This window comes from Hesperophylax consimilis, chromosome 20, assembly GCF_061612785.1.
Source record: "Hesperophylax consimilis isolate HC1 chromosome 20, BYU_Hcon_1.0, whole genome shotgun sequence".
Classification (NCBI taxonomy): Eukaryota; Metazoa; Arthropoda; class Insecta; order Trichoptera; family Limnephilidae; genus Hesperophylax; species Hesperophylax consimilis.
In genome coordinates this window covers 13070487-13094201 of record NC_142855.1, presented here as the reverse complement: position 1 = coordinate 13094201, position 23715 = coordinate 13070487, and the positions used below count along the sequence as shown (strand labels likewise).

The following is a 23715-nucleotide window of genomic DNA, read 5'->3' as shown; positions in this document are numbered from 1 at the left end:
TCTTCTCTCTCGGTGTATTAAGGTTATTACGCGTCATGGTCTGGTCTATTTCAGCACATCGCTCGGAATCACTACCAATGGGAATGTATGTCTGATAGCGTGTCTGTATGTGTCACCTGTTATTGTGCTATGTTACAGGTGATTCTTGCACCATGGAGAGTACCAGGCGGCCAGGCATATGCAGGCATATATCTCAGTGCCGCGTCGTCATTGATGCCTTCCAAGAAGGAATACCTCTTCAGGTGAAACCACTAATTGATTCTGTTATAGATCATCGTAACCAATCTGTACATACACTCAGAGGCGGATTTGCCCTTAGGCCTATGTAGGCCCGGGCCTAGGGCGGCCAGATATTAGGGGCGGCCAATCGTGACAAAAAAGACACATATGATAACAAGAAATTTCTTCCTAAGTACCTAAATATTCTACGTACGAAATAGCGATATGCAAGAGCGTGTTCACACACAGCACACAGCGCGCCCCCACGCCCCGCAACCGCCCTCGCCACACCTATTATGGGTACTGAGAAAGGGGCGGCTACATGGTCTTGGGCCTAGGGCGGCCAAGACTGCAAATCCGCCTCTGCATACACTGTACTATATTTACATATCACAGATATTAAATGAGATATCTTTCATTGTGAAATAATATTGCCTGCTATCAAACCTTTCTGAATTTTTTATGTTATCTGAAGTATATACAAATATTTTTTTTAGTAAATAATTTTGCAAAATGAAATGAAATAGTATAATTTTAGAGTGTTACGGTTTTAGCGTGGTCCCTGGTTTGATTCTCGGTGGTAATCTTTTTACTTGCTCTTTGATATTCTAATCTCAGAAATGGGATAGGTCTATGCCTGAATAATCTAGAAGCTCTGAAATATATAAATACTACAATGAACGGTTAGAAAATGCGTTTTAAATTACCATTAATATTGTTTTCAGATATGCGATCATGAGGGAACCGTTCCGATTGTCTGCTGTCCTCGGGAGTCAGTATTAGAAGGTACAGTACTTATCCAGTAGACGATGGTCCTTCCATATGTAGCCTGGTGTATCTTGGAGGTGTATGATTGTAGTAGGCCATGGTCCCTCCCTATTTACCCTGGTGTATCTTTAATAATAATAATGATTTATTGTCTTCTTTTCTTAGTAACATATAGAGATAATTACGATGGAAGAATACCTTTTGGACGCGAGACCTTCTTCAGAATGACTAGTTTAAAATACTAGCTCCCCTAATAGTTGCGTTTCCCTGGTTTAATGTATTTACAATTGACTGTAATTTTCCTCTTATTTTGAACGTCAGCAAGAGGTAGGGATACGGTTTACACTAAAGAACGATTGCAAAATAGACCATCATTTTACCTACCTCAAAATTAGTAGGCTGACAAAGAAAATGGATTTAGATAATACACACGATGTCCGGAAACTCGTAGCACAACCGTGAAACTTGTGAATTTGCCCCTGCAGAAGGTACCTCACTTTCATTTCAAACGCTTTATTCACCATCACCGGTTGTGTTGTATAACCCAGGTATGTCTGTTTGTTTATAGGTGATAACTGCACGGTGGTGGACACGGGGAGGGAGGGAGTGTGCAGTCGATTCGCCAACTGCCAGACAGCCAAGGAGGCCGCCAGTAAAGGCATTTTGCCACAGGTACTGTTCCTCCCTTTGTGAATCTGACAAGATCAAGTTTTTAAACTTACGGAAAATTTATTTTCTACTACATATAATCAAAAATAAAACTAGCAATGAACAAACTGTTTGAAAGCAATTATCTTTTCAGCTGTTTTTCCTAAATCACTTTCATAAAAACAAGAAGTGTCCGGTGACAACAACAAAAACAATTTCATATAAATATAGTACCTTTAATAAACAAAGGTATGATAACATATACACAATGCATCAATTCTTAGCGTTCAAACGCAATCGATGTAGACATCCGAAGCGATTCGGCGGAGTTAGTCCCACAGGCCGGGAGATAAAACAGTCTTTAAAGAAAAGGTATCCATCAGGAACATAGAAATTAATTCAACAATGAATGCAAGTGGAGACTCATAATTCATAATACTTTTGAACTCTGAGTTATTTTAACTGTTTTGGTCTCAAATCCAAATGTAAGTTTTGAAAGAAAAAGGCCAAGCAGCTGTTTCTTGATGCATTCCTCTCGGAGCGAGGACAGGTCCCGAGTTCGATTCTCGTACGTGAGCTAATCTTTTATTTTCTGTGCCTTTTTCTCCCTCACATCTAAACAACAAAATCAAAAAGAAGATTAATTTTAAATAGGTAATTTAAAATAATAACAAAACTGTTTTGTTTTTCAGACATGCGAAGTAGAGGGCAACGTTCAGATTGTCTGCTGCCCTCTGGTGTTAATGGTTGAAGGTATAGTACCCAGAACTTAATCATCATTTCATAGGCTGTCTCGTCACCACGACACGGTCATTGCAAAAGGCAGCTAGTCGTTGAGGCGGAATATGAACAGCTCTGAGTTTGCAACTTTGTCACTAGGAATTCTTGATGACACATCTTACAGTAGGCCGGATAACATCAATCCACTGACGCACATTACTTCTGGATTGCGGGTAGAATATTCATCTTCATGTTGTGTTGTATTGTTTAACCCTGGTGTATCTGTTTGTTTGAAGGGATGAATTGCACTATGAAGCACACGGGGACTTCGGGAGTGTGCAGACCATTTGCCAACTGCCAGACAGCGAAGGAGGCCTCCAGTAAAGGCATTTTTCCACAGGTACTGTTCCTCCCTTTATGTGTCTCTGACAATAACAACATATTTGACTTTGCGCCCGTAACATGACCTTCCTTTGCTACAGAAATGTAACTTGACTGACAGCGAGTCGGAGTTGGTGTGCTGCGCGGAGGCTGCCTGTCTGCCGCTGCCGAAGGGACTTGTCACTCAGCTACCGATTGGCTCCAAGGCCGCAGACAGTGAGTTTTCTTAAACCTGACCAGAAATATTTTAAAACTATGTTGCATATCTGAAAATATGTTAGTTTACAGTAGAGAATTATAAAAAAAAATCTTACAGTTTTGTTGTAAATACACCTAATATATAGTTTGAAATTTGACAATTAGTATTGTATTTTCTCAAATTTCAAACTATGCAATTGGATGATTTACGACAAAACTGTGACATTTTTTTGTTTTTCAAAGTTCTCTTCTTTAAATTAAGAGATTTTCAGACTGAGTAATAGAGTTACTCTAACTTTAAGTAGGGCACGTCAATTAATTACTTTGAGACAAAACCACACATCAGCAAAAATAATTTTATGTTTTTCCTTTAGCGCAAGTGTAAAACATAACATTCTTAATTTTTTTAAATAATACGTTTTTAATTTACTTGACTGAAGTAATGACACAAGAGGCACTATATTAATATACACATCTGCAAAATTTTTTGTTTCCTCTACAGATTGTATCGAGTTGGCAGAACAAATTTTCCCGTGCCAAAAAACAAGTTTCGGTTGGACTCGGGGAAACCTGTGTCCTCTGCACACACCAGACTCCAACATAGTATATCACAGGACTCCCATGAGGACTGCCGCTGAGGCCCCGTACTATGTAAGTTTCAGACATTAGTTAGCTTTATTTATTATATATTAATTAATTTCTTGAAATAACTAACTAGCCATCACTGCGTCTCCTGGCAGGAGTAGGCAGAGAGAATACACCGTTACAATACTCTGTCTCGCATACACTCCTTGCTTTATTCACATTCATAATTCATCTCACATACTCTTGCGTTATTCTGACTTTTGCCCCGACCCGACTCAAGTAACTTCCAAGTCGTATGTTCTCCTTACACTACTTTCTTGGTTCATCCGCTCGACATGCCCAAACCGTCTAAGCGGCAAGATACCGAGTTAATAAAGAAATAATATGAAATTCCCTTGATAGAAAAAAAAGGCTCCAGTAAAATTATTTAACATCCAGTAGGAATGAAAAAATTCAAAGAAAAATTGTTCTTGAATAAAAATCACAATTTTTAATAAAAAAATCTGAATTTTGCTTTATTTTAAATAGTAGTAATCCTTTCCATCTTTTCTAAACACACTTCCCAAATAAACAAACTCATCCACCTGCCCCAAGTATTCATCACTCACAACTATATTACATTGTCTATATTGTACTCTCTCTTTGAAATCCCATGACCTTAGAGTTGGGCTGGCTGCGCACCAGGCAGCAGCAACAATTCATTATTTTGTACTTGATTATGGTAAAGAAGTGGTTATTAATTTGTAACGCATGTTTCTCCCCAAATCAATATTTATTTTATTATGTTTCAGACCCGGATTTGTAAGCTTATTTTATTACATGTTTAGAAGTCAGTAAGTATTTAAAAAAAATCTTATCAAAGATTACTTTTGAAATGTAATTATTTATTAAGGACGGGTTGTTTCGGAGAATTTGAACAATTCTTCAAAATTCAAAGTTAATTTTCCAGTTCTGTGAAAGATTTTTCTAAGTTCTGTTATTATTTTAGTTCTGTCATGCAACTAGCCTATGATGATATAATAACAGAACTTGAATAAGACTCTCACAGTACCCAGAAATGAACGTTGAAATTTGATGAATTGTTCAAATTCTCCGAAACAACCCGTCCTAACTAATTATTTTTTGGAGATAAACTAAATTTGTTAAACAAAATTAAAGCCCTTGAATAGAAAGGAACTAAAATTTCAATGAACACAATTTAAATTTAGGCTATAGATGTGACTTTTCTCTGAAAACATCGGCGGGCGGGTAAAGTCCTTGGCTCTGGATACAGTGGTCATGGGATCAAATTAATAATTAAATTTAAAAAAAAATTGTAATGTATATTCAAATTATTTATTTTCAATTTAATTTATTGTTTTTCAATTAATATTATTCAGCCATACTAACATGTAAATTACATCTTTTAATTGGGGTGATCTTTTTTGGGGTACTATGCCATGTTACGCTACCTCCAACTCTATACAAAATTTCAGACAGCATTAGGGTAAGGTGGGGGAATTGCGGTCACTTAAGCGAAAAACGACATAATTCTTTTATTAAAGAACTTTGTGTAAAAGTAATTAAACTTTCATATAGCTAAAATAGTACACTTTATGTTTACTATGTTGTAAATAACCCAGCTTAAGTAGTTTAATTATTTTTTTTACATTTTTTAAACCTTTCATTGACTGGTATTGCCCGCACTTTGCGGGAAATGGCAGTCACCATGAGGGGTAATAACAGTCGCTCAAAATCAGTAGAGCTTTGCATTAAAAAAAACTAATAATGACTAGAAATCAGTAAAACAGTGTTTTAAATGTAACACAATGTTTTTATTACAAAGATTTACCAAATTTCTTATTTAAAAAGCCATACCTAAATCAAGGCGTTTTAGAACTTTATTTCTACGCACACAAGAATCGCATTCGTATTTGTCAGGAGAATTGGTTCCGGTGCATTCTTTGTGTGCCCACTTTCCACAACCTCGACATCTGAACCAAATTTTATTTTTTCCAAATTCTTTGCAAACGCAACATATATATACAGCGCCCTTGAGGTGTTTTTGCACAAAAACGGCGCTATACAAGTCATCCAAGTATTATTATTATTATTATTATTTCTTGCTCACTATCATCTATACTTTCAAGGTTCTCTTCATCTGACGAGTCTGGGATTGACTTTTTCTTCTTAGAAGCCAAAACTTCTTCATCTGAAGAAAAAAAATCTGAATCGATCCTTGATTTCTTACTGGTCTTAAGCTGTCTTCGTTTGGTGGTGGTGTTTGTCTTTTTCTTATTAGTTTTCTTGTCAGTTTTCTTGTCCGTTTTCTTGTCAGTTTTCTTGTCAATCTTCTTGCTAACTTTTGACAACTTCTCTTTCTTTTTCTTTCCTTGTTTTCTAAGTCTGCTTTCAGGGGTGTTGCTGTTAAGATAGCAGAGTGTTATTTGGTATTTGCACGTTTTATGGCTTGAGTTGTCAAAAGTGGCAACGGAGACAATACGGCGTTCTGTATTTCGGCGCTCATTCCTGGCAAATTATTGTCCTCGGGAGTATTCAGTAATTGGGCGCTTGTTTCTGGCAAGTTATTGGCCTCAGGAGTAATCTGTACTTGGGCACTGAGTCCTGGCAAATTATTGGCCTCAAGCGGATAGGTGAAAGATGTTGCTTGATCATGGTCCAAAGGGTTAGCTGTGGAATCATTCATCACAGTAACAGTGTCATTTTGGAAATCTAATAAATAGTCTGAGGCCATGAAATCTTCTTCTCCAAAAACGGCAGGATCGATATGCATAATTCCACTCGCCTTAAATCCAGAAACTCCTTTCTGAATTGTAGCCGTGTCACAGTAGGCTTTGTTGAATATAGAAGCCACATCATGTAAATTAGCCCTATATTTTCATATGAGGTAATGCCGGTAGGTGACTGCCATTACCCACTTCGAGTAACTGGCATAACCCCAAAACAAAAGAAATGTTTTCTTTGACATTCACTAAAAATCTAAATAAGCTATCAAAAATCAAAATGGCACATCAATGGGATAAAAGCAAATCCAGCCGTAAATAATATACTTAGGACCAGTTGTTTCGGAGAATTTGAACAATTCATCAAATTTTAACGTTCATTTTCAAGTTCTGTGAAAGATTTTTTCAAGTTCTGTTTTTATTTCAGTTCTGTCAAGCAACTAGCCTATAATTATATAATAACAGAACTTGAATAAGACTTTCACAGAACCCGAAAATGAACGTTGAAATTTGATGAATTGTTCAAATTCTCCGAAACAACCCGTCCTTAGCTTACCTTTGATTGAAAATTCCAATTTTTAACAACAAAACACTCCGAAACATGAACGACGCACTGCCATACTGACGTGCGATGCAAGATAGCTGCGGCCATGTAAATTAGTTGTCCACAGTGAAGACTAGATGGTGGTATAGGTATCATTTTTTAAATAATTCAGGAACTTGGTATTCCACAGTGACCGGCATTTCCCGCTGACCGGCATTCCCCCGCCTTACCCTACAGTTTCCATCATCGGGGCAGATGTTATTACGAGGCTGAAGGTAGTGGAGTAGGGAACAGGTGGCCACTAAACATGGCTAAAGCCATTTCAAGCAAAGTTTCCATTCTGAAGGCCTTTCACCGGGGCAATACTGAGATGTTTACCAGCTCCGGCCAATCGAGGGCACCCGACTAGCAATCTGGAGGTCGCGGGTTCAACACTCGATGTGTGCTAAAAATTAGATCATGTTGTGTTATTTCAAATGTATTCATTTAAAATAGTTTAAAATATAAAGATATAGTTTATTTGCGGCACATTACAGAGTGAAAGATACTCTCAGTATCGCCCTGGTGTAAGACAATATTCATAATTGAAACGCTGCTTGAAATGGCTTTAGCCGCGTTTGGTGACGATCTCCTCATTTTTAACACGGTCATACGTGATTATATCTGGATAGGCAGGTACTTTTCTCTCACGCATCTCGTTCCCCTTCCCACTACCTTAAGCCTCACAACACACCGCATTTTGGGATGCCATAGTGTCACTGGTTCCAGATGGTTGGTTGGGATGCCATAGTGTCACTGGTTCCAGATGGTTGGTTGGGATGCCATAGTGTCACTGGTTCCAGATGGTTGGTTGGGATGCCATAGTGTCACTGGTTCCAGATGGTTGGCAGTACAAATGAACAAAGCAAATGAAAAAACGAAAATCAGCAAACATTTTGCTAGCAATTTAAAACAACACTTGCTTAGAGATTAATATGAAGATGTGTTGTGTTCCCAGGGACGTATTGGAACAGCTCTGAGAGGAGAGATCTCCTGGCAGGGGGAACCAGTGACATTACTGAGTGACCGGTGGGTGGTGTGTGCTGCATACGCCATTGCAGCCATTGGGTGAGTTTATTGTTTCTTCATTTTTAAATTCAACTCCTTCTTATTATAATGAAAATTGCAACGATGAAAATAGAAAAACAAATTGGTTTGATATTTGAACGATCTAACCTGAAAGATTGAAGCACATTTTAGACGATATTTCACAAACTCGTGGTATACACGGTGTCTGACAACTCGTGGTATACACGGTGTCTGAAAACTCGTGGTATAAGTGGCGAACTAGTGAATTTACCTCACATAATTGACTTTGCGTTGCGAAGTCCTGTTTTAACTCGACCGTTTTGCATTTCATCTGTCTGTACGTTTAGTTTTGGGTTCATCATGGTGGCCGTTTAAATGGTTTAGTAAAGATTACTTTTTATGTGAAATCGTCGTGTTTGACTTTTTTATTTGCATTTTTTCAATATTATGCCTGAAGAATATTTCAAAATAGAAATGTCATTGAGATAGTGACGTATTTGTTTAATTCCTTATTTGAAATTTTAAAAACGATAAATAAACCATATATTTGTTTTATCAGTAAATACGAAGTAAGTATCTGCTAATAAATCTTATGATTTCAGAGGAAATGATGGTTTTCAAAAATTTATTATTAGCTTCACACACGAGGCCCGTTGGAAAACAATTCCCCTCAGGGCCTCTGTCCTCTTTGGGGATGCTGTGTGGGGCGTATTTTTAGGAAAGGAAGGATGGGAAGTTCTGTGAAGTAAAAAGGTACAAGGGGAGGATTAGAATCTGGGGGTTAGTGAGTCTAGGAATGATAGATGCATGAATCCATCCCTCCCACTGCGGTGCGAGGCAATGTTCCGAGAGAGTCCTGCTGAAGAGGTCAAAAGGTCTCTACCAACCAGTCTCTCCCGATCCGGCCTGTCATGCAGTTGGTGGGCAGACACATCTGCCGCCAAAATCCCGATAAACCTGATGAACCGGGCACCCCTGCTAAGTCACCAAACGTAGCGAACCACTTGGGGTGACGTATGGCAGAGGTGTTGGTTATGTAATAAATAGTTCTCGGGGCGGCGGTACCCGTACCCGCCTCAGTTCACCGCGTATACAACTTCTTTTCCAATTCTAAGAGCTTCGTTAGTTCAACTCTGTTGGTTAATAAGCCAGTAATTTTGCACAAAGAACGACATTATTAAAGAAGATGTGTATATTGACAGTTAAACGAAGCTTATCTGATGCTATGGAGGCCTAAAATATGTTTATCGGCCGTTGGATCATTTCTTATCAATTGTTGACCATATATGACATATGGCTTTATCGACTGACCGTGCTAGACCTCCAGTAAGTTTAAGAGATACAGATTGTTTTAGGAGTGTTTCCGTTTCATTTTCGATACAAGTATTATAAATAAGTACCGGTATTTCAATGTCAATCTTTAGCCACTAGCCAACCACTCTAGTTAGCTAAATGAAAATTCACGGACCGCCACTGGTAAACACTCATATAACTGTAATATTAATTCAAATAATGTAAACCTGACTGCTTTGTGCTTACCGCTAAACCTAATTTAAAATACCATGGTATAATATGAAGTGGAAATTACAAACAATAGAAAGGATAAAAAAATCAGTGTATATTTTTTATTAGAATAAGCCCGTCGTCCCACGGTTCAGTAAGCACACGACATAGGATCTTATAGCACTCGGTTTATGTAGATTTCTTACCGACCTGTGGGACAACGGGCTAAGAAACATATTTAATTTTAGAATTGAACCATTTATTTCTCCCTGATTCAATCTCTGGGGAGGTGTATTCAAAACATCTTGCAATTAGAAATTATCCAAAAAATATTAATAAAAATAATTTTTAATTTGCCGTATGATTACCCCACTATCAGACTATTTCAAAACTAAGTCCCTTCACTGCAAATCTATCTATATAAATAAAAACGTAAATGTTCTTTTGTTAAAAATTTTAAATCTCGAAAGTTCTTTGTAATTTTGACACAACGTTGCATTCGAATACGCGTGTGTTAAACCTATAGTATATAGATGTCACCTGTGACAGGTAAAACATGTTTATTTTTAAACAGCGCCATCTGTTCGATGTAAAAGCAACACGCGCTATTGTTTCTGTATCTACACAGACAGACTGAACCACAGCAACGCGTACAGCTAGTTATTTATAAAAAATGGTTCTTTTACAAATTCACTTGTTTTGATGATGAAAACATAAAACCATTTTCAAACAGAAATAAACTAAATATTCTTGACTGACTAACTATCCCGCGCTATAACACAACCACAGACCAACCATTTTATGAAAAATATACTCACTGATGTACCCGGCGTTGCCCGGGTTTCACATAGAATTTTTTGAAATCTTATGTAGACTGTAGCCTTCCTCTTGTTTTGAAAGTAAAGTGTGCAAAATGTCATCAATTTCAGAACAAAACTGTAGATTTATATAAAATCAAATTTTCGCCACCCAACTTGTTTTCCTCCCCGCGGCCGCCCGTGACTCCTTCTTATTATTCTGTTTATATTATATGTCTGACCATAGTAGAACGGGAGATTTTGGAGAGACTGATTTTAAGCCACTCATTTCATATTTCTACCAATTTATAACACATTTCTCTTGAACACTTATAAATAATTTATGTTGTTTTTGAAAATAATATTTAAACATTTGAGTAGAAACGGTAACTACACGAAATTCCATTGATCGAAAAAAATCTCAAGTGTGCTCTGAAAATGATTTCAAACACATTTTGTTTTGTTATTTAACATTTCGTAGGTATTAAAAAATGCACAGTGTATCTTTAAATGCAACTTAGGCATTTGTAGAAGGAATTTTTATTAAACGAGTCGTGTTTCATTATATATTTTAACAATTTTCGCAAATTTATCGTCTTATTTTTATAATATTAGCGCGCTCACTCTAACATTTATATTTAGTATATTTACATATCTTTTTGAACACTTACTTTGGAGCCTTAAGAACTCTCTTGAACTGTTCGGAGAGTAAAGTTAGCGAGATGAGTCAGTAGTTGAACAGAATCAATTCAGAAATCGACATATATATTTAGTATTTAAGAAGTTGCTTTTAAACAGCAATCTTTGTTGCCGATAGTCCGAGGCAGTAATTTTATTTTCCCCTCCATGTTTACAAATTATACACTATAGTGTATAGATACACTAAATTCTGCTTTAAAATATGTATGTACCGACTTATATTAATGTAATTTATTTTAAAACGTTTTGAAATTAACGATTTTGTAATGTTTTTAAAAGAATTAAAAATTGAATTGAATTGAATCAGCGGTTTTCCTTTGAAATATAAAACCATAACAAATATATTATGGTGGTGAATCTCAGATGACGTAGTGATTGTATTAGACAATTAGACCTACTTAAGATGCACATGGCAATGTTAATATAACCTGCACTTCTTTTGTTTCAGCTCAGAGGATGTCAAGTTCGTCGGATTGGGGGGGAACTTTACACCTCAGTACAACCCTGACGCTGTATACAATGTGATAAAAATACACTCCCACCCACTATTCGACCATAATTATTCATTCGTGTATAACAGCATCGCCCTTCTGCAGCTTGACAGACAGTAAGTTTTTCATAATTATACAAAACATTGGAATGATTTAAGTAAAAAAAAAAGTATCTATTCATGGGTGCGACCGGAATTTGAATTAAAGACCATTTGCTTTTCCGGCGTTTACTCTAGCAACTGAGCTATCTCCTGAACCTTCAGACCTGCCGTATTTCTGCATTCCATTTTATAAACATTTAAGTGTTTAAGTATTATTTTATCAACATTACAAATCTGACGGCCACCGTGGTCAAGTGGTAAGACTCTCGACTAGCAATCCGGAGGTCGCAGGTTCAAATAGTAAATCTTATTTTAGTATTTTTGCGGCACTTTCCAGAGTAGAAGATACTCTCAGTATCGCACTGGTGTTCACCATTCATTGCTTGAGATGGCTTTAGCCATATTTGGTGACCAGATCTGAATAGCCAAGTACTTTCCCACCTTCCTCTTCCCCATCTCATTTCCCTCCCTACTGTCTTCAGCCCCACAACATACACCAACTATTGGAGATACGATGGTCTCACTGGCTTGGGAGCAGTTGGGACTCTTGTGTGATATTCACATTTTATTTCATTTTTCATCAGGTTGGTCTCATCTGCTAAAATGGTGTACAATTAGGTTGTCATTAGGTAATTGACTTGCTTTTAGTTTGTTATTAAAATAATAGTGGTGATACAAAAGACAATGGCATCTCCACACTGACCTACAAACAAGGGTTAGTTCAAGCAACGCCGGTTCCTTATAACTTATTAGCAGGAATAGTTCCACCTGTATAGTGCCACCTCAGTGTAGGTCGACCAACAAACACTCCTATGTCCTGTCCTATCTTCCATTCTTGCTACATGCCCTGCTAGCGGAACAGGCCCACTGTTGCTTCACATGGTCTGATGCTCTGTAGGGAACTCGCGCGCATACAAGGGTTAGTTCAAGCAACGCCGGTTCCTTATAACTTATTAGCAGGAATAGTTCCACCTGTATAGTGCCACCTCAGTGTAGGTCGACCAACAAACACTCCTATGTCCTGTCCTATCTTCCATTCTTGCTACATGCCCTGCTAGCGGAACAGGCCCACTGTTGCTTCACATGGTCTGATGCTCTGTAGGGAACTCGCGCGCATACAAGGGTTAGTTCAAGCAACGCCGGTTCCTTATAACTTATTAGCAGGAATAGTTCCACCTGTATAGTGCCACCTCAGTGTAGGTCGACCAACAAACACTCCTATGTCCTGTCCTATCTTCCATTCTTGCTACATGCCCTGCTAGCGGAACAGGCCCACTGTTGCTTCACATGGTCTGATGCTCTGTAGGGAACTCGCGCGCATACAAGGGTTAGTTCAAGCAACGCCGGTTCCTTATAACTTATTAGCAGGAATAGTTCCACCTGTATAGTGCCACCTCAGTGTAGGTCGACCAACAAACACTCCTATGTCCTGTCCTATCTTCCATTCTTGCTACATGCCCTGCTAGCGGAACAGGCCCACTGTTGCTTCACATGGTCTGATGCTCTGTAGGGAACTCGCGCGCATACAAGGGTGGACTACAGCAAACTGTGCGCCACACTAAACACTTTAATATAGAAAGATACCTAGCGCAGACCCTTCAAACATTACAGATAGTATGAATTGTCGACAAATCAGTTCCAATTTCGAAAATAATGACACTTAAATTCAAAATCAAAGTTCTGGATACGATTTGAGAATTTTACGGCCAAAATTATTGTAGTGATTTATTTTTGGGGTATTATGCCATGTTACGCTACCTCCTTCTTTATACAACGTTTCGGACAGCATTATAGTGTCCATCATCAGGACAGATGTGTAATCGAATATGAAATTACATGTTTATTTGTAATTACTGTAATGCTGTCCAAAGTGGGATAAAGAAGGAGGTAGCGCAATATGGCATAACACCCTAAAAATAAATCACTATCAAAGTTCTGGAGTTCATTGAACCAGAGCTACAGACAGAGTCACAACTGACATTAGAACCCATTTGTAATTATTATTCCAATGCTACAATCTATTCAAAATTAAAGTCACGAAATAAATTATTGCCATTATTTCCAAATAACAGGTGACAGGGTCTCACGAGTGTCATGCGTTATGCGTCATGCGTCATGCCGGAATATCAGCATACCGCACCTAAAGGGTTAAGGAATATTATTGCATCGCACCACCATTCACAGATTTTCAAAAATAAATTATATCCATTTCAGGGCAACATTTACAAGCAGTATAATCCCAGTCTGTCTCCACACCGGCACAACTCTTCCTGACAGTGGCTTCATCTTCACATCGTGGGGTGGCTCACCCACCATACCTGACCACAAGGTTAGAACACATTTCTCTGCCTTCAGAATGAACAATGACTGATGATGTGATAATGATAAGATTGACAGCTGTGGCTGGTACTAAATGTATATTTATTTAAATAGATATCTAACCATCACGCCGTCTCCCCGCAGGGGTAGGCAGAGAGGATGGACCGCCACACAACTCTGTTTTAACACACACTCCTTGCTTCATGCACATTCATACATAGGTTCTGTTAATCTGATTCTTGAGATGACTCAAGTACTTGCCATGTCTACCTTGGGAGTCCCAGACCTCTTCTACCATCCACTTGCGTGTCTTATATTCTCCTATTTCTACCACTCTGAAGAGGAGCAAATATACTAAATAATATTTAATTTTATTGAAATTAAATGTTAATTAAAGCACACACTTAGAAGTATCTGGTTCAAATCCTAGTGGTAAATTTCACAATAAATTTATTAAAAGTAATTTACATATATATTTGTGGCAAGTTCCAATTTGAGTCGAAGATACTCTCAGTATCGCCCTGGTGAAAGATCTCATTCGGATCGAATGTATCTTGAAATGGCTGTAGTCGTGTTTGGTGACCTGATCTAATTAGTCAGGTACTTCCCCACCTTCCTCTTTCCCATCTCCTTCCCCTTCCCTTTTACACAACTGAGGATGTCATAGTCCCACTGATTCTAGACGGTTGGGAGCAGTTGTAACACTTGTGCAGTATTTACATCAAAAAACACATTTCTTCAAAACCTCACTTCACATTGTAATACTATACGGATTGTTCTCATTGGATAAAACAATTAGTTGGTACGTTTTTCAACATTTCAGACGACAATGCAGAGACTATCTCAGGAGGAGTGCTCTAGAACATTCCCCGCTGACAGCTCTGGACACCCTGCCGGTGTAAAACATGACCTGGAGATTTGCAGCCGCCCAGTCAACACAACTGGAGGATGTCCGGTATGTAACGCTGGGATGTATTGTAAACCAAGCTCATTATAATACTGATGTACTTATTATTTAATATTTTGATAATAAAACAATGATATAACAAGAATTTTATAAATAACAAAGAGTAGTCCCGCTGCCTGCCCCATGACAGCTTGTCTACAGGTCTACCATTTTTCTTTAATTTAATAAACATAACACATAATCATTTTACATATAAAAAATAGTTTTAACTTCACAATAATGTTTAAATTATGTAAGATTCAATTACTTAGGACGGGATGTTTCATAGAATTTGAACAATTCATCAAATTTCAAAGTCGATTTTCAAGTTCTGTGAAGGTTCTTTCCAAATTCTGTTCTCAGTTATGTGAAGCCTATGGCCAGTTATTATAGAATAATAGAACTTGAATAGAACCTACACAGAACTTGAAAATCATCTTCAAATTTGACGAATAGTTAAAATTCCGCGAAACAACCCACCCTTATTCTTCTTCTGATTACTCACTTCTATCAGAATCTATCTAATATTAAAGAGATACTTCCTTTATCATGTTCCCACTATTAATTAATTCCTCTCGTGGATTATCATTTGGATAACTTTTTTCACATTATCAAAAATTGAAACACTTGGGTGAGTCCATATTTATAAATTTCTGAATTCCTCCAAGCATCTGGTTGGTAAATTTTGAATCTCGAATTGAAATAAAACAATTGGCGAGTTCATTTTGAAATAGTCCGAGTCAATCACAATGACATCCATAGTGTAAAAATAAAGAGATGAACACTTTTAAAGCACTTTCCGGTAAGATACCGGGAAAACAGGTATATGGATCTAGTCCATATAAAACTACACATCCACACTTAGTTAGCAGGAGCTCACATCAGAAACATCTAGCGACATTCTAGTTCCATGCAGGTCTGTAAAAGACAAGATACATATATAGTATACATCCTCGGTTAGTCTCCAAGGAGTCTAGTCCATCTACAGGAAACACTGGTGTTCTGTTCCTGCTGTTTCCCTCTAGTTCCTGGTGCTGGTGCCAAGGGCTGTCCTGACAGGTGTTCTGGCCAGCGAAGCCGTCCCAGGTTTAAGCATATAGTATACATCCTCGGTTAGTCTCCAAGGAGTCTAGTCCATCTACAGGAAACACTGGTGTTCTGTTCCTGCTGTTTCCCTCTAGTTCCTGGTGCTGGTGCCAAGGGCTGTCCTGACAGGTGTTCTGGCCAGCGAAGCCGTCCCAGGTTTAAGCATATAGTATACATCCTTGGCGCCATCGGTTAGTCTCCAAGGAGTCTAGTCCATCTACAGGAAACACTGGTGTTCTGTTCCTGCTGTTTCCCTCTAGTTCCTGGTGCTGGTGCCAAGGGCTGTCCTGACAGGTGTTCTGGCCAGCGAAGCCGTCCCAGGTTTAAGCATATAGTATACATCCTTGGCGCCATCGGTTAGTCTCCAAGGAGTCTAGTCCATCTACAGGAAACACTGGTGTTCTGTTCCTGCTGTTTCCCTCTAGTTCCTGGTGCTGGTGCCAAGGGCTGTCCTGACAGGTGTTCTGGCCAGCGAAGCCGTCCCAGGTTTAAGCATATAGCTCTTCATACAGCAGGTTTAGTTCAAGGAAGGAAGATAGCTGACATTCATTATTGGCGTGCGTCATAGAATAAACTAGTCTGACCATTCTTTGCTTCATTCATTATCATATACCAGGTTGAGACAGAGCGCGTGCTAAATGGGCTTCTACCAAAATAAACCAAGTCAGTGGTGTTAGTTGGTCAGTTCTATTTAAATCTGCATGGTAAGAATTTCGAGTACTTATTATCTATTCAGTGACGTGCGTAAATAAGTTAAAAATTAATTGTTATTTTTATTCCATGGATAATTTTAGTGAAATTATTTATCTTTATTACATTTCCAGCACGTTCCGGAGTTGTAGATACTCTCAGTATCACCCTGGTGGAAGGCCACCATTCAAATCGAAAAGTTGCTCTATGATTGTACTTAACAAATCTTAAGTTTTCATTTAAGGAAGTTTTCAGGAAATTTTGATTTTTTACATAACATACATACATACATACTTTTTGGACGTAAGGTCTTTGGTTCACAGAACTAGTAGGGTTAAGTTAGGTTAGGTTAGGTTAGGTTAGGTTAGGTTAGGTTAGCTTAGGTTAGGTTAGGTTAGGTTAGGTTAGGTTTGGTTAGATTAGGTTAGGTTAGGTTTGGTTTACCATTTCCATTTACCATAAATGTAAATACTGACTACCTACCACTGATTAATTAATTAATGATCTGCCATTTGGAGTGTGTTCACCTATTGCTTTATTTGTTCTCAGGGCTGGCACAGGGGCTCCCCGCTGACGGTACCCAACAGCCCCAGGGTGGGCTGCACACACCTGTTGGTGGGGTTGGGATCCTCGTCTATATCTTCATCCTGTACATACAGCAACACGAGGATTTCTACCTACATCCCCTGGATAGAGGGTATTGTGTGGCCTGAAAGCGGTGTTGTTGTCTAGGACCTTGTGTTAGATAATTTTTAAATTTATTTTGTTTCCCTGTCCCCCCCTTCTTGCCCTCACTCTGCCCCCCCCCCCCTGCCGACGAGCATGACTTGTATACACGGTGTTTGGAAACTTCATAGAAAAAATGTTCACATAATTCACATAAAAATCACATAGAAAACCCAAAAGACTCGATTTCAATTTTTTTAACATCATTTCTTTTAAATACTTTTGTTGCCGGGCTGACGTTTTGACACATTTTAAAATACAATAAACGGCTGATGTTAACTCTCTAACTACCAATTTAAAAAATATATAAATTCCAAGCTCGGACTCGATTTACTCGAAAATGAAAACTCACATATGTTTTAAGAATATCAAAATCAGTTGTAGTTTTTAAATTAGACACGTTTTCTGAAGAAAAACAAATTTTTGTAATATCGTTTCTTATACTAAACATAAATACAAAAATGATGCGCTTAAAATTTTTCTTACTTCTATCAAAGTAATAAAGATTAAAATTAAAATTTTATCGACCTAATTCTGCTACTTTTAAAAAAACCAGTTTACTGAAGTTATATAACAAATCTGAGGTCAATCGGCCAACTGGTTATTGAGAAATCGTAGTTGCCGATTTGTATTTGTGCATGTAAAATGGATGTACCATTGGGTGAGATTAAAATGAAGTAGTTGATAGTTAGCAGCTAATCAGCCAACCCAGGGCCAAGAACAACTTGTTCCTCTCTCTTGGAAATTGGATTATAGTCAGTTTGGTATTCTGTCCTTCAGTTCTTGTTACTTGTTGCCTTCTCACTACTTGTCAGTACTCATACTTCCCTCTATTCTATAACAGTATTCCCTCTATTCTATATGTAGACTGTCCAAACAGAATAGTGATATATTGATAAAATGATAGAGTAATACTAATAATACACTCAATTCTAAAACCTTTTCTTTCTAGACAACAATACCGCATTAAGTAAGGTGGGGATGATGGGTAGATACTGCGTGCAAATGAATCCGGAATATGTTTTAGTGTTTTGTGAACACCTCACTAGGAGAACAACATCATATGCTGAGGTGTTCACATGTCTTAGTTCTGTTATGTTAATGTTAATGAAATGCAATTTAAATGCCTGAGTTATGTTTGGTGTTATTAATATTATGTATTGTAAATGTTTTTGACTCTTGTTTGTTAATAAATTTTTTTTTAAATTTGTACGTCTTTTGTTTTGATTCATATTTTTTTCCAACTTTAGTGTTGGTGTATTCTGTATTACCGATATTGTCGATAAAAGCCTTTACGATCAATGATGGTTGAAGGTAGACAAATTAACGAAAGAAATAAAACTTTACTTGGAAAAGTTAAGCCAGAAAACAAGAGCAAAATGCGCTAATACATAAAAATTATTTATAAAATAAAAGCACCTGAATTCGGCGGTCACCTCTGGTGTGGAGCCCTAACAAGCCCCTTGACTTTGTGCTGAAACTGACGATGCGTTTTCCTTTCTTAACAAACGGATTGCTATGTTTAAAGCACAAACGTCAGGTAGGGATGATCATGAGAAAACATGTGGAGATTGGAAAAGAAAGCAATAATGAGTAAGATTAAGAAAGGGATGTCTAGACGGTTAGGATTAACAAAAAAAAATTACAGAAGAATACCTTATAAATGGGACTACATTAACAGAGATGTGATATGTCTTATATAAAAATGGCTTGACTCTAACTTATTAACTTTAAATATAGATAAAGTAAATTCATAACCTTCAGCGTAAACTCGAGAGGCCAAACCCCAAAAACATCTACCTTAAAATACATTCCTGTCACTCAACGAGCACCCCATGCAATTGTACTCCAATCACACTAACGGAAAATATCAAATATCTTGGTATATACTTGGACCTTTATTTTAAATGGGACAGACATATAGAGTCGGTTAAAGGAAAACTAAACAAATTGATTTACTTTTTCAAAAACGTGAGAAATATACTAAACATATTTGAAATAAAGAATATATACCTCGCAATAGCACAATCCATAATGGAACACGGCATTATTGCCCGGGGCTATTCCAGTAAAAAATACATAGACACACCAGAAAACCAGAAGGTGTTTATCATTTTCTATTGTTCTGATATTTTCAGGTAGGCTGTTGAAGTATTTTTCCCTAGATATATGTAATGATGTTGAGCAAAAGTGGTTACATTTTTGTTTTGGAAATATATGTTTTTGACGAGTACGTCTTTCAGTTAAAAAGCTGTGATTTTTCTTTTATTATTTGAGTTATAATGTTTTTTTGGACAAGATCATTAAATTTTAATACTAAAAATTAGGTGTGTTGGATAATCTCTTGGTTTTTTCAATATTATTTTTAGAATTAGACGTTGTACAATTTCAACAAGGAGTAGATTTGTTTTGTATGTAGCTCCCCAGCTGATTACAGCGTATTGGAGATTTGATTGTACCAAAGCGTGGTAGACAGATGTTTGAATTTCCAAAGAGAGAAAATTTCGAATTTTCAAAAATATATAAATTAATTTTCTTATTTTGTTGATGGTTTGATTGATTTGATCATTCCAGTTTAGGTTTTTGTCTATTATTATTCCTAAGTATTAAATTGTATTTGAAATTTTCAATGTTTAACAGTTCATTGTACAGTTTTTTTATTATGTTTTTTTAAATTGTCATGTACTTATATTTTTTTTTGTTTTTTTAAATTCCTTTATTTTTCCAAATTTTTACATTAATTACATACAATATTATATAAATCAATACGAATAATGGGAACCCACTCAGTGGCGGCGTAAAGGGGGCCCGGGTACCAAGGACCAAGGGGTGACAACGACAACACACTTGTGCAGCCAAATAAGACCTGCGTCACACACAGCTATAGAAGCGCAAGCAGATATCTTTTGAACCGCGACGCTATAAAATATTTCTTCCTATGGTAGGGGAAGGAGTCAGACGAATTAGAGAGCTGCCACGAAGTTCCATTTGTTTGTACTGATCCGCCCGTTTAGGCAGCTCCGTCCCTTGTTCACCGCGGAGTGGGGGGTGCATAACTTTTCATATATCACCTCAGGAGCGGTTACGGCGTAAGATGTGTACTGTCTATGGTTCATCTGCGCATAAAAGCGCTAGGTGTGACAGGTCTCATGGAATTGTATGGAGAGCGATATTTGGCGTGCGATCATCTTTTATATTTTATAGCTGAGTCTGACGCCTACATAATGCGCACAAAATCTCCCTATAAAGACTGCCCACGAAGCAGTTCAATGGACTACATTGGAGCTCCTCAGATTCATTGTAAACTGGGGCTATTCTGAGTCAGTTCCAAGTTTAGCGCTGTGTCTAGTAAGATCAAGAAAGGGACGCTTAGATGGTTTGGGCATGTAGAGCGAATGAGCGAAGAAAGGAGTGTAAGGAGAATATACGATGCAAATGTGAATGGTAGCAGAAGTCGGGGACGCCCGAGGAAGACATGGCACGACCAAGTGAATCAGATACTTGAGTCGGGCCATGTCAAGAGTCAGAACAATAGAAGAGTATGTATGAGACGATGTATGAATGTGAATGAGGCAAGAAGTGTGTGCCAAGACCGAGTTGTTTGGCGGTCCGTCCTCTCTGCATACCCCTGCCCCCGTGATGAAACGGCGTGATGGTTAGTTAGTTAGTTGTAAGATTTTTTTGACAATCTGTGTTTCGGTGGCTTCATGTGAAAGAAGCTTTTCAAAGTTAAAATTAATAAAATCTTATTTAAGATCCACAATGAGCCAAGCGCGACTAACCAATCTTTCGATTTTATCAATTGAAAGAGACAGGAAAATAAATGTTGATAATGTCATAGAATATTTCAGTAAAATAAAAAGAAAGAAACGAAAGTACGAGGTCCAATGAAACTGTAGTGTGTTTGCATTTTTTTGTGTTCGTTTGGGGAGTATAAAATACATTATTATTTCTAATGTTGATTCTGTTTTATTATTCCATATATGAGTGAAGATTGCAAAAGTGAAAAAACTCACGTTATACCATTTGCAGTAAAATCAAATGACGTTCCACAAAATTTTGACATAATTATACATGACAATTTAAAAAAACATAATAAAAAAAACTGTGAAAATTTCAAATAAAATTAAATACTTAGGAATTATAATTGTATAATTTTCAGAGTAATTATGTACCACTTGTGACACCTATGAAGGTTAGATTATATTGTTTATGAAAGGTTCTCGCCTCTGCTATTTGTTTGTAATAAAGTCGCGTCGGCAAGTCCGATTCCTGTTTTGCGGCCTTTTGAATTTGAAGTTTGTCAACTGTCTTTGTCATATAAAAGGTTAGCCATCATTAAAAACTCCCTTTTGCTCAAAAACAATGAAAGGTTTTACCTTTCCTAAAGAACCACAGGAACTAGCCTGTATCTAGAGTATTTATTTTCTAGATTCTTATATTCCATGAAGTGGTGAATCATTTAAATTTACTGAATTTAAAGTTAATGTTCTTTATACAAATAGAACGGCGTCATATGCGCCTCACAATTTTTATCTCATAAGGGTGTTTCAAATATTACCTGGCTTTTATAGAATTATTGTATTTTCTCGGTAGGGAAAAAATTTGTTTACCTAAAAACCCTACTAAAATTGCATGTATTTTCCAGCATCAGCATCACCAGCGACCGACGGCGGCCATATGTGTCTGTTTGTGTTGTGTTGGGATCGGGGGGGAAATTCGGCTGCGTCCTATTGTGGGAATCCTTCCGCATTTGCCTGTTGGAGTAAGGGAAACCGCAGAAAACCTTACCCAGGAAGGAGCGGCCGATAGTCAACTTGAAACATATGCGGCCTTCAGTAACATCGGTATATGATGTCCTGCATTTTGAGGTGTGTGTGTGTGTGTCTGTTTTTATGTTAATATATACTTATGGGAAGATAGAGAATAAACATACATATACATACACATTTTAAAATATTATATAAATTACGTAACAATACTTTTTTGAATAAATATATAAAAGAAAAAAATGTGTTATAAAGAAACTTGCGCACTTTTTGCACTTACCCATTTTTCACAAAATTAAAAAAATACCTACAATTATTTATTTGTTCTTACAGGTGGTATCACTTATGTGAGAACAATCCACTATATACGTGATATCTAAATAAAATTATTTAAAAACTCACTCAAATGACAAAAAATTATACAAAGAGTGAGAAACGGAGAAATACAAAAACATAATATAATTATCTCAACAAATTTTTAGATATTTTATAGTTTTAAACCAATTTCCCAATCAATTTCACGATCGCGCTGTTGATAGCCAGACCGATAATGCAATAAATTAGAAATCGACATACGCTGGCAACACTGGATGTATCTTCTATGAATTAACTATTCTAAACGTCAGACAGCTACGTAAAAGTTAAAAATACTAATAAATTGACATTGTCGAATTAAAATAATTTCTTTAATATACATTGGCAGACCTTATGTACTTTTTGAAAATAAAAAGGGAGTTAATTTAGTTCATGAAGTCTGTAGTCATAAATAACAACTTTTGTTCTCGAGGAATCAATTGATCGCGTCTTAGATGAATTAATTATGTCCATGGATCGTGTATACAATTTCTACGAGCTTAGTTAACACCCGTTCATTAATATGCTAGTAATTTTGTACAACAAACAACATTATCCAAAAAGTAGTGCATATTGATGTCCAGAGCTTATCTGACACTTTGGAGGCTGCGCTAAAAGCAGCAGCTTTTGTCTGCGTATGTTTGTGCTCGTAAACCGTGCAAATATCGCTAACTGACCATAGATGATGTATTTTATCATTATCGTATTAACAAAGAGCTTTATCGATCGTTCGTGATAGACCACCAGGACATTTTTTCTGAATCTGTAGAAATTATGGACAAAAAAATGTCTACTTCAGCACACTTTATCTTATCATACAGTCGTAAAATTTGGGTGAGAGGGCTAAAATACGCAATATTATTTTTAAATTAATTCTGGCGACGCATGCTATGGCGTCTTAACGATAGAAATTGAGAACATTTACTTCAATACTACCAGATAAAAACCTGCTGAAGCCATTTGTTGTTTGAAAACTTCAACAGTTCTTTTAGAAAAAAACAGAGGGCGCCACTTCTGTTTACAACAATCCTATATTGTATTCGATCCAGCTCGCTAAGATATATAACATGGTATCGAGATGACCAATTAATTGCCTTCTAATTTTAAGTATATTAATCTTGAAGTATTCAGATGATCATGCCCACCAAATTTGAAAGATAACGGTGAAAGCATTTTTTAAAACTGATTCTAGGATGTCGTTGATATTAGTTTGTAATAAGACTTATTTCATACGTCTATCAGATTTTGAGCCATACTGTCTTCTAGAGGTGGGTCCTGTGAGTACTTTTCGTTACTGGGTACAATGAGTACAGGTACAAAAAAATACCTGGTTAAAATACCGGTTACAAAATACTGGCAAGTATTTTATACCGACCTGAG

At 37.1% G+C, this 23715-nt stretch overlaps 2 protein-coding genes across 3 annotated transcripts in view; both read left to right on the top strand.

Annotated features, from left to right (window-relative positions):
- LOC149414116 (serine protease snk-like) overlaps nucleotides 1–23715 on the top strand; it is a 623520-nt gene that overhangs the window by 382409 nt on the left and 217396 nt on the right. For both annotated transcript variants that reach the window (XM_089644054.1, XM_089644053.1), the window contains 2 exons: nucleotides 2328–2388; nucleotides 2652–2755. In XM_089644054.1, coding sequence (XP_089500180.1) covers nucleotides 2328–2388; nucleotides 2652–2755 — 165 coding nt within the window. The remainder of the gene's footprint in view (nucleotides 1–2327; nucleotides 2389–2651; nucleotides 2756–23715) is intronic.
- On the top strand, nucleotides 6410–18424 carry LOC149414121 (serine protease persephone-like). Its single transcript, XM_089643868.1, has 6 exons — nucleotides 6410–6415; nucleotides 7784–7893; nucleotides 11302–11460; nucleotides 13660–13774; nucleotides 14588–14719; nucleotides 17036–18424. The coding sequence occupies exons 1-6, from the start codon at nucleotides 6410–6412 to the stop codon at nucleotides 17216–17218; spliced, it is 705 nt and encodes a 234-aa protein (XP_089499994.1). The 3' UTR covers nucleotides 17219–18424.